Source organism: Squalius cephalus, assembly GCF_949319135.1.
Source record: "Squalius cephalus genome assembly, chromosome: 3".
Classification (NCBI taxonomy): domain Eukaryota; kingdom Metazoa; phylum Chordata; class Actinopteri; order Cypriniformes; family Leuciscidae; genus Squalius; species Squalius cephalus.
In genome coordinates, this window is record NC_137124.1 from 7,462,329 (window position 1) to 7,474,071 (window position 11,743).

The 11,743-nt window shown below is 37.6% G+C and overlaps 1 protein-coding gene across 2 annotated transcripts in view; it reads left to right on the forward strand.

Annotated features, from left to right (window-relative positions):
- The window catches only part of pacs1 (phosphofurin acidic cluster sorting protein 1), a 55,223-nt gene extending 46,588 nt beyond the window's left edge, over positions 1-8,635 (forward strand). For both annotated transcript variants that reach the window (XM_079865733.1, XM_079865734.1), the window contains exons 20-24: positions 446-488; positions 612-750; positions 2,065-2,303; positions 2,810-2,929; positions 4,384-8,635. In XM_079865733.1, coding sequence (XP_079721859.1) covers positions 446-488; positions 612-750; positions 2,065-2,303; positions 2,810-2,929; positions 4,384-4,502 — 660 coding nt within the window. In that variant the 3' untranslated portion in view covers positions 4,503-8,635. The remainder of the gene's footprint in view (positions 1-445; positions 489-611; positions 751-2,064; positions 2,304-2,809; positions 2,930-4,383) is intronic.
- Positions 8,636-11,743: the final 3,108 nt, after the last annotated feature.

Here is an 11,743-nt window from a genome sequence, read left to right on the forward strand (position 1 = left end):
TGCCCCTGGAATTTATTTTGACTTATTTTATTTTTTATTTAATTTTATTTCATTTATTTTTACCAATAAGTATTTCTTGCTAGCTATAATATTGCATTTTGCATTGATTGATTAAAACATATGTATATTTGTCCTGAGTTTTTGCTTTGTATGTTTGTTGCAAACAGCACAAAAATCACGGAAAGCATCATATATTATATTCTATCATGTATTATAATAAATTAAATTAACTTTATTAACTTTTTTGAGGGGTTAATATTTGACCCTGGAATTTATTTTTTACATTTTACCTTTTAAATGATTTAAATGATTTAATCATTAAATTAAATGATTATTATTATTTATTTTTTTGTTTATTTATTTATTATTATTATTATTATTTTAATCTGTCGGTGTGTCTGTCTGTCTCTGTATTTATTTGTCTGGATCTGTTGGTGTCTCACAGGTGGTGAAAGTGGGTTTGATAGAGCCGGGCCAGTCATCAGCAGGTGTGTGTGTGTGTGTGTGTGTGTGTGTGTGTGTTTGCATGGACACTAAAGCACTGATTGCTTTCCATAACTCTTGTCATGTGTGTGACAAAATCTCTCCGCGTGTCCATCTCTGTTCCCCAGGCGACCTGGAAGAGGGCGTGGCTGTGAGTTTAGCCGTCCCGTCCACGTCTCCGCCCTCTCACGGGTCACCCGCCAGTCTGAAAGAGATCGCCACGCCCCCCTCCTCCCCCTCCATGGGCGGCGGCTTGGCTGTGCAAGGGTGAGCATCACATGACTTTAGCATTGGGTTTGGTTCAGGAACACTTCCGGATTGTTGAGGGAATTTGTACCGTCACAAGGTTTCAGGAATGACTGGGTAATAATCCCTGCTGGAGAAACCAGGTCATGCAGGATAAAGGTGGTCAAGCTGAGGCTTGTTCTGCTGATCAGAGGTGGTCTATGAACCCGCCACCTGGAAGTCCAGCGAATCCAGCTTTAAAACCAGCTCAGACCAGTAAAGCCACCATTTCTTGGTGTTATATTGCAACAAATGTATTGCTAATGTCAGTTGCCTTGTTGTAAAGTGTTACCTAGAAATGTAATAGACAATTTAACAATCAGGCGTGTGTTTCCTGAAAGCATCGTTAGCCAACTATTTTAGTTTTTATTTTATTTACCTTTATTTTACCAGGGAATAATCCCATTGAGGTTCAAAATCTCGTTTTCAAGGGAGTCCTGGCCAAGACAGCAGAATAGTAGTTCCATATAAAAAATAAATAAAAAAAAACTTATGGTCGCAATCCCATTACGTGTCGTTATCAGCAGTTGTGTGATTGGAACGACGGCTCTCGACCTGTGGTTAAAAGCAGAGTTTCTTGTTAGCATGACATGTGGACTCAATAAATCCTTATATTAAGCAAAATAAGTCAAGTCACCTTTATTTATATAGTGCTTTTTACAATAGAGATTGTTTAAAAGCAGCTTTACAGAGATAACAGGAAAATAATGCAAAAAAAGTTTGTTTCAAGTTACAACACTCAAAGTTCAAAGCAAAAGGAGATATTTGATATAAGACAGAAATCGCTTTTTAAGAACTACAACAAACGGCTGGTAGGGACTACACAAGCTTCCTCTCGGGTTAATGACATCACTATCCCTAAAATTTACATAAACCCCGCCCCCAGGAACATGCAAGCAGTGTTGAGAAGAGGAAGAGTTGTTGTAGTCGAGCACATTTGGGAGTCTTCTTGAGTCTCTCCATCATTGTCCGACTCCGGTTTGAACATAAAAGGCAGAACAGTTTCTGACATTTTAGTCCGCGTGTGTGTGTGAGGTAATCAAAGAAACGTACGAGCTGTTGTAGCTCCGCCCTCTGTGCCGGGAGCAGCAGCTCATTTGCATTTAAAGGGAAACACACATAAAATGGCACGTTTTTGCTCACCCTCAAAAAGGGACAATTTTAACATTCTATAAAAAATATCTGTGGGGTACTTTGAGCTAAACCTTCACATACACACTCTGGGGACACCCAAGACTTATTTTACATCTTGTATTATACCACCCCTTTAATAATTGTGCTCTGTGTGTGTGTCAGGAGTCCCAGCATGTCTCACGGGGTGGACGCCATCGGCCTGCAGGTGGACTACTGGCTGGCGTCTCTGTCGGAGAAGCGGCGCGAGGGCGAGAGGAGGGACACCGGCTGTAAGAACACACTGAAAAGTGCCTTCTGGTCGCTGCAGGTCAGCCGGCTGCCAGGAGGGGGAGCCAGCGAGCCTCAGGCGCCCGTCAACACTATGGCCATGACCGTGGTCACCAAAGAGAAGAACAAGAAAGGTAAACTGAAGCCGGTGACCACTCGTAGCATCCAGAAGATCATGTTTGCTCAGTACCGAGAGTGTTTGACCAACTATTATTCGGTTTATAGAGGGTTTGCACTTTCCTGGGGGGAACACACTTCAGAAATCATTCTAATATGATGATTTGATGCCCAAGAAGCATGTATGATTATTATCAATGTTGAAAACAGTTGTGCTGCTTCATATTTCTATGAAAACTGTTAAAAAGATCAGTGTTTATTTGAAATAGAAATCTTTTGTAATATTATAAATGTCTTTACTGACATTTTTGATGAATTTATCACATACTGGGCTGAATAAAAATATTAATTTCTTTCGGAAAAAAAAAAAAAAAATTGCACTGACCCCAAACTTTTGAACAGTTGTGTAAGTTAAACAATATATATATATATATATATATATATATATATATATATAAATAAAAATAAATCAATGTCACTCCCTATACTCCCTATAATGTCTTACTCTGGCTTTGTCCTTCAGTTCCCACTATTTTCCTGGGGAAGAAGCCTAAAGAGAAGGAGATGGACTCTAAGAGTCAGGTGATCGAGGGCATCAGCCGGCTCATCTGCTCCGCCAAACAGCAGCAGACCATCCTGAAAGGTACCGGACCTTCATTCCACACAAAACACTGACACCGTGTCCTAACCAGACGCGATGCGATCAGATTCCAGCGACAAATAATTTCTCTGTCCACACTAGACGCGACCCGACTGCGAGATGCGTCAAAATCAATCAAAACCCACAGCCAATCAGAACAGCGTGTGGGCGGAGTCTCGCGGCGAGTGCACAGCACCAGAGAGTAATCTTGGTATCTTGAGTAATCTTAAACATTGTTAAAAAAAAATATAACTCAGTTATAGTAGGCTGAGTTACTATAACAATCTTTGTCAAAGAATACTCTTGTTTGTTCAGTTTGAACGTTCTTGTTTCCATTTGTTTAATTTCGAGATCTGAGGTGAATTATCCATTGTTGCTTTTACAGCTACAAATCTGGAGCACTAAATGATATTCAAAGTCACATTACACGCTTTTAACATTAAATAAAGCGCATAAACAGCACCTGAGATTAACATTGCCACAATCACAATACAGCGGCAAGCGCGACGCAAGTGTTTTTTGCTAGTTTCAGCCCGACGCAGTTATCATTTTTACGTCCTGCACCACGTTGTTTAAATTTGTGCGGCCATGGGCGTGCTGGTCTGAAAACGAGGTGTTTGTTCAGGTGCATTGTTGGCACGTTGCTATTTTGAGTCAACAGAAATAGACTGCGAATATTGCAGTTTGACTGAAAATATATGTATTTTTTTGTTATTTAAAGAGCGCGTTAGTAAGGTGCGCCTATAGGCGGGTCCACCACGCACGGCGTACACTCTGCTTATTACACACACAGGGACGCACAGCAGCACACAAACATGCCAAATATTTAAAATATAAGGATTACAAAGTAAAAGATTAATATTGTGTACATAAAGATATGGTGGAATCCGGCTTGTCCCGTAGATGATCTGCTTGCGCGCTTTAACCTCGCGCATGAGCAGATCCGTTTCCTCTCTGGAGACGCGTTCAGTTTTTCCAGTTTGTCCAGTCATGGAAATAGCGAATCCGCCATGGCACGAGCGCAACTGGCATTTAAAGGGAATGTGAGATGAGACTCTGATTGGTTTAATGCACGTAAATCCCAAAACACACCCTTTACTCATTAAGAGAATAGGCACAACCCTTTTAGACCATGCGCCGGGAGCACCGACCATTTTCCCCGTCGTTAAACTAGCAAAAGTGGATTCGGACACGCTCTAAGTGAACTTGTACCCTGCGCTTTATACCATGCGCTTAGATTGTTAAAATAGGGCCCTTTGTGTTTGTTGTTCCAGCGCGACATCGCAGAAAAATAGAAATCGTTTCTAAAATAGAATCGTCACGTGTCGCCGTCGCGCCTGGTTAGGACAAAAACTCTGATTAACACGGAAAAGAGGCATTTTATCACGCGTCGTGTGTAGTTAGGACACGGTGTAATGCAGAAACCTAAATCTTCAGCTGTGTTCCTCTTTTCTCAGTCACCATTGATGGAGGAGAGTGGAACGACGTGAAGTTCTTCCAGTTAGCCGCTCAGTGGCCGACTCACGTCAAGTATCTCCCGGTGGGATTGTTCGGATACAGCAAACCAGCTTCCTAGGACCGACCACTCACTGAACCCGCCTCTTCAACCTGCGACCCACATCCCATCACACCCACCCCCCCGCTCCCGGGACGCTGGCCAATCGTAGTCGAGACAGGACTCTCATGTGACCGTCTCCGGTGGGTGGGTTGGTGGAGCTGAAGACGGGTACGATAGACTTCTATCAGCGCTAGTCACTTTTATTTATCAAAGGTCCCAGTGCCACATATGGGGGCCAAGCACAAAATCTGAATACTCCTCCTGTTGACCATTACCCGCTTCAATCACATCCAACAACCCTTGACATCACTGATCTCTTTATCAATGGCTTCCCTCAACCACCAATCAATGCAGTTTAACCCGCGCTAAAATCCACCATGGTAACTGTATTCACCGATAAAGTTACAGTTAATGTTACACAAGTAAAAGTATAATAAATGAATATGAGAGCAGCTTTAGCAACGAGGGAATTTTGGTTGAAACTAACGTTACCATGGTCGTTTTTTGTAAACAATGATTATTTAACATGTTTTTGTCTCACTTCTTGTGGAAAAAAGCACCAATGAATATTACGAAATGCGCAAAACTCTTAACGTTATTAAGTGGGCGGAGTTTAACGCCCAGTTATTGAAGGGCGGAGCTACAAGGTGCCCATCAGCCAACTGATGAGTTTTACAGATTTCTTAAAAATCAACTTTTGCGTAATTTGTTTTTTTTTTCCTACCAGTCGAGAAAACCTGGAACTGCATTATTGACCTTTAACCTGCATGTCTTATACTACATCATCCATAATGCACTGGCAAAGTTAACGAACGTTATTTTAATGTAAGTTCAATAGTGCACTATGTACTCGTGCACACGTTGCTAACTGCTAGCGCTAATGCAGCGGCATTTTATGTTCTCTTTGGTGTACAGAAGGTTGACATCAGATCTTAGTTCACATTGATTAATCTCTATTACCTAGAATATACTATTTCCATTTAGTTTTATATTGGTTTTTACACACATTATGATTTTATGTGTCAGAAAGTGACCTTTTTAGCTTACATATGTAGCTCATCTTAAGGGTTTATTTCTTTTTCATAAACCATCTCCAAAGATCTCTGGCCAATCAGAATGTAAACATTACGGAGCAGAAAGATCGGTCACCTTGATAAAGATTTCATGACGTGCGTTTACAGCGAACTCGTTCTGTAGTTAATATTGGACATGGTTCGAGGTGAAAAAGCCACAGGTTATGATGTTAAAAAGTTGGTGTATTTGGCAGAATTGGGGAGGATGTAGTTTTATTGCTTTTGTACAGTCGTAAACTGGTTTGGGGAGAACTTGGGGTTTTATCTTCATCAGTTGTCAAACGCTATGCACTTACACTCGCCTTCGTTTCTTCATATCTACGTCCAAAGCACAAGAAGTAATCCGCTTCTTTTATGAAACACACACTTAAAACAAGATTCATGAATACTACCTTTACACGCTGCAAAAATTATTTTGTAACTTAGTATTTTTGTTTTCATTTGTATTTTATTTTTTATTTTTTCAGTACAAAAATCTAAACATTTGATTTAAATCAAGATACATTTACTTGCAAAGCAAAAGGATTTAAGATATTAAGTCTTGTTTTAAAAATGATAAAAATGATAAAAATTAATGCTTAAAACTAGAAAACATATCGGACCATATCTGTAAAACTGTTTCATTCCAATTGATTTTTCAGGAAAAAAAAGACAATTAAGTCTTGTTTTCCTGATGAAAATGATCAAAATTAAATGAGTTTATGCTTAAAACAAGATAAAATATCTGTCCAGACCTGTAAACTCAGTTCATTTTGATCAATTCGCTTCTCGAGTAAATGTATATTGATTTATGAGTGTTTTAGCTATTTGTCGTGCAAAAGACACAAATACAAAGAATTTTCTTTATCATTTTTATTTTTTTGCTGTGCGGTCATGCAGACAGAACTGAAACAGCAGAACTGATCTGAGATCAGTAAATTTCAAGCTACAATATCCCTTTATTTTCTAGCTGGAGCTTTTCCAAAAGTCATGTGCTTTTATTTTGTCTAGAAGATTTGTGAGATATTCTTGTGAGTTGTAGGTAAAGCAACTAGCAAAACGTCACTGAAATGTGGTTTTAAAATAATAACAAAACAAACTATCTATCTACTAAATCTATGAAATGATGTTGTGCCACAGTTGGAGTGAAACCAGTGTGTGTGTGTGTTTGTGGACAGTAGTGGTCACTGGTTTGATTAGTCTGTGGTGTGAACTATACGTCCTTCACTTCAGTCACGGCGACTTCTAAACATTGCAGATTATCAATATGTACAATGATTGTTACATAATCTCCTAATATTATTATTAATTCACTTTCAAACTGCATGATCTGTCAAGAACGTGTCTGAGTCATATTTCACCACAAAATCAGAAATAAGAAGTAAGAAAAGTTATGAGCACTTGGGGTTTTGCTTTGAGACATGATTGGTCTAATTTTCACGTCAGTAATGTGGGAATTAATTTGCATACATCATGGTAACATTTGTTACGATGTGATTTTTAATACAAATGTTTGCATTGCAGTCAACTGTACTCGATATAATTTTGATTTTTGAGGTGATATATGACCTGGATCTTTCTCGTCGTCTGGGATGAAAGTGTCCGTTTTTCTGTGGTTAAAAGTATTAAGAACAACAAAGTATTAAAGTCAAGATGGGTCAGTTAGATTTGTGTTTGTTCCTGCTTCTGTTAGCAGTCGGTTTGAAGTGTGAGTGAATTTATTTTGTCTACATGAAATGCATCTTTAATTTTTCTGCCCTAGAAGGTTGAAGAAACCTTTTTTTCCGTTAATGTTGGTTATTAATACTCCTCTATTGAACAAATATCCACATTTTAAGAATGGCAAATAGCAGATCAATTCTTAATGTTTTACCAGTTTTTATATAGTTGTTTTATTTGCATTTTTATTTTATTAATATCTTTGTGACCTAAATTCTAGTTCTAAGGCTTGTAGCGATAATGTCTAGGGTTTATTTTATTTTATTTTTTATTTTTTTGCACAATCCTGTCAAGTCTTTGATCATTCCTTATTGGGTCTGAAAAGTTCATAAATGATTCATTTAGAGGGTCAGCATTTCCACCAAAGCTTAGAAACTATTGATGTTGAGTATATAAAGAGAAAAACTCTCGCTGAATTTTACTTCAAACTAATCAGATTGTCTGTGATGTTGTTACACTTGCTGTCTGTGTTTTACGCTTGCATGATGAGCAAATGCACAAAAAACTTGCAGCAAACTTCACACAAGCTTTGAGAGAGAGAGAGAGAGAGAGAAAAATAATAATATTTCGGAGTCCAAGTTCAAATTTTATATGGATACGTGTTTCTTGAAGGGGCAAAACAAGTGTCACTGCCGAAGCTGTTACATTATGTTTGTGATTTTGTATGTATGAAAAATGATTTTCAGTATTTATAGAGAACGGGGATGGTCAAGTACTGAATTTCTGATTCGTTTCACAATTAAAAAGAAAGCGTTTTCAACAGCTACTAGTTTCGGTCAGTGGAACATGGAGTGTGTTTATCCGTGTGTGTGTGTCGTGTGGAGTCCGGTCCTCGTACCTGTGTGTACCCGTGTTGATTTGTCACGTGAACTTTCTACAGAATACATGAAGTGAATTCCAGCATTCTGATTGGTCGACTAATGATCCCAACAGCCAGTCAGAATGTCCTTCGTCCACTTCATCAAGTGCTTGTTGTCAGTGTAATGTAATCTCGAGATAATATGCCTGAATCACACAAGCTCTGGATTCAAACTGCAGATTCGCCCTTCTGTGTAAAGCAAAACAAGTGTCTGTGATATTTCGACGTGGAAGAGGATGAAGCCGAGCTTGTGGATGAGATGAGTATTTTTGCACATGCGTTATTCTCTTTTAGCAGTCTTCAGCTCTTTGCCTTTTTGCCTTTAGACAAAAATGCTTGTACATATCCAAAGTGCTTGTAATATGAACTCATGTTCCTTTATTGTGTTATTTTTTTATTTGACATGTTTTGTAGTACTGCTTTTTCATAATTGAGTTTGTCAATCAATAGATGTGGTATGGACAGTGAAAGTGTTACTTGTATTCTTTTTTTTTTTATTTAATAAACACACCTGATTTGTATATTCCCTTGTGTAGATTGTGGATTTTTCTTGGTATACGACAAAATAAGTGCAGATTAATGCAGTGTAAATATTATTTTTTTGTCACTTGCATTGCTTATGATGCAGGGGCGTAGCCACGGGTGTGCCAGGGTGTGCCGGTGCCACCCACAGTGGCAGCTGGCACACCTAAAAATGGATACAGAATTATTTTTTATAGTCTTAATAAAAAATGTTTTACTAAACTTGGGCTACTGTTGTTTACCTAGAATACATTTTTTTTTTTAAATCAACCCTTTTTATGCGTAAGTTAAAAATATTTTAACCTGACCCCTTGTTTCCATGGCGACGCGTCATGATTGTCACGTGACAGACACACCGCAGCCACAATAACTAACAGATGTATCGCTATTCGTTTTATTTCGTTTTTCCTTTAAAAATATTCACAAACTTGCTTACCATGTCAACTATCTGATATTCCGATTCTTCGTTTAAAAACCTTTATAAATTATCTTGATCTAACGATGAGCGCTGCAGTTCAGAGTCCTGTCAGCCGGATTTACAGCACCTGAATTCCCCAGTTTCTCCCGAAATACATGAAAGTAAGTGGCTGTTGAACTGGGAGAAAAATAGAGTAAACTTTATAGTTCCGCTATGTGTGTCTGATATAAAACACGTCGGCAACTTATATTTGAATAGATTGTTTTTGCTGCTTCCATAGACATCAGTGTGTATTTTACAAACTACAAATGTATTGTTTTACTAGTACTTATGTCTATTTAAATGTCTGAAACATAAAATAAACAATATGTGGTTGAAAACACTGCATATTAGTTGTGATAGCTGAGCGCGTCCGTCTCTGGCTCAGCGCCAGCCGAGCCAACGCGCGAAAGCAGTTTGAATCTGGCAGTTTTGTGACATCACTGAACATTCTAAAGTAACGCAAGTGTATTTCCCTCATATTAAATATAAAACGCATGTGTACACTGATATTTTTCTAACGTCTGTACTCCTTTATTAAGGGAGTATGGATGTATAAACAGACGTTTCAGTATATTAGTATTAAACGCATTTTCTGATCATTTATATTTCAAGTTTTGACTGCAAATGTAACGTCCATAACGCTGGAACTCCCCAATAGTAATGTAAAGATGTGGTAGCATTGGATCTGGACGGGAAGGATAACTCTGGGAGTTGGAAGCATAGGTTGGAAGGGGGGTGTGTCGCGATTCTGCCTTCTCACACCGCGACCAGTGTTGTGTGTAACTTATTACAAGTAACTTGAGTTACGTAATCAGATTACTTTTTCAAGTAACTAGTAAAGTAACGCATTACTTTTAAAATTTACAACAAAATATTTGAGTTACTTTTTCAAATAAGTAACGCAAGTTACTTTTGTTCCCATTTATTGACTGACAGCTCTCTTGTCGAGAGAGAGTGTGTGTAAACATGATGGTTATTGTAGTTCTAAACTAAATGTGAGCGTGCATTTACTCATCTCACTTGCACACAAAAAAGATTCAATACTCCTCAATATGAATAAAATCAGTGAAATGCAGAATCAGAATACTATGCAAACCTCCAATAACTAAATGTTAAATAAAACAATTATTTATGCATTTAATCTCACTTTATTGACTAATATACTTCTGACATCCAGAATAACAGCAGATGAAAGGTTTGTTTGAGCTGTTCCTCTACTGTACACTGCTGTACTCTATCTCTACTGTACACACGTGAATCTGCATTTCCTTCAGCCTGAGGATTATTAATTCACTTTTGGTGTGAAAGGGTCTTTACATTTGGCCAAAAATATAACTTTTTTTGTTATAAAAAACAAAGCCAGCCCAGATGAAAAAAAAAGTAACGCAAATGTAATGTAACACATTACTTTTCTAAAAAGTAACTAACACAATTAGTTACTTTTTAAGGGAATAACACAATATTGTAATGCATTACTTTTTTAAAGTAACTTTCCCCAACACTGACCGATTTCAGTTTCATTTCGCATATAGCCTACAGCCCTTATAATCATAGATGACGCCACGGGTTTTTATTTAAAATAAAGAGCGTAGCCTATGCTTGTATGTAGGTCTGCAATTTCAATTCATAATACTTACTAAAATATAATGAATATCATTTTATTGCATTTGTATTAGCCTAGTTGTTTGTTGTTGTTGGTCTTAATGCAAGTTTACAAAGGACTAAAAGGGGGGGGGGGGGGGATTATTGGGTCGGTCCTAAATTGACAGGGTCGGTCGGGTTACGGCAAACAAGAATATTTTTAAGGCTGGCCTAATCTGACAATAAATGTGGCACACCCAGATTTTCAGATGCACACCCAGAGTCTCTTTTCTGGCTACGCTACTGTTATGATGGATTAAAAAATTGGTAAGTTTAACATAGAATAGAGTAAAATGATTCACAAACAGATATCACCAGTTGATTAATAAGCACTAAGACAATATTTGAATATATTGACAATATTGTCATTAAGAAAACAAGTTCAAAGTTCTGTTGACATATTAGAATCAAAGGTTTTTACAGAGAGAACTTTGGATATCTGTTTCTGTCACTCCATAAATCAGAAAATACAGCATATTTTCAGGAATCACATAAATCAGTCGAATGATATGAACAAACCCCTCAGGAAAAACCTTCAGAAGATAGATAGGAATATCTCTGTAAAATGAAGATGATACCAAAGTGGAGGAGAAAACTAATTTTTTAAAGGCTGTTTTCTCAAAATACGTTGTATTTGCATAGACACAAATAGATACGATAAGATAAACACTTAAAAGTGTACTTTCCATAGTCTAATTGACCTGAAAAACAATGGTTTTGCTACAGATAATGCACAATATAGATCAACCTCTTACAAACATTAACACGTTTCTGTGTATAAATCTGTATAGGATCATTTTAGAAACAAATCCCTTTGTAAAAAACCTTCAGAATCAGAATAAAACTAAAATGTGGTATATGTAAGTGGGACTGAAGGAGATACAAACTCATTTTTAAAGGGGTTTTTCTCGAAATATGTAGGCCTATTGTACTTGAAATCTGTATATGATCATTTTGGATATTTGTTTAAAAATTGCTATATATTTTAGATGCATAATTTAGAAGA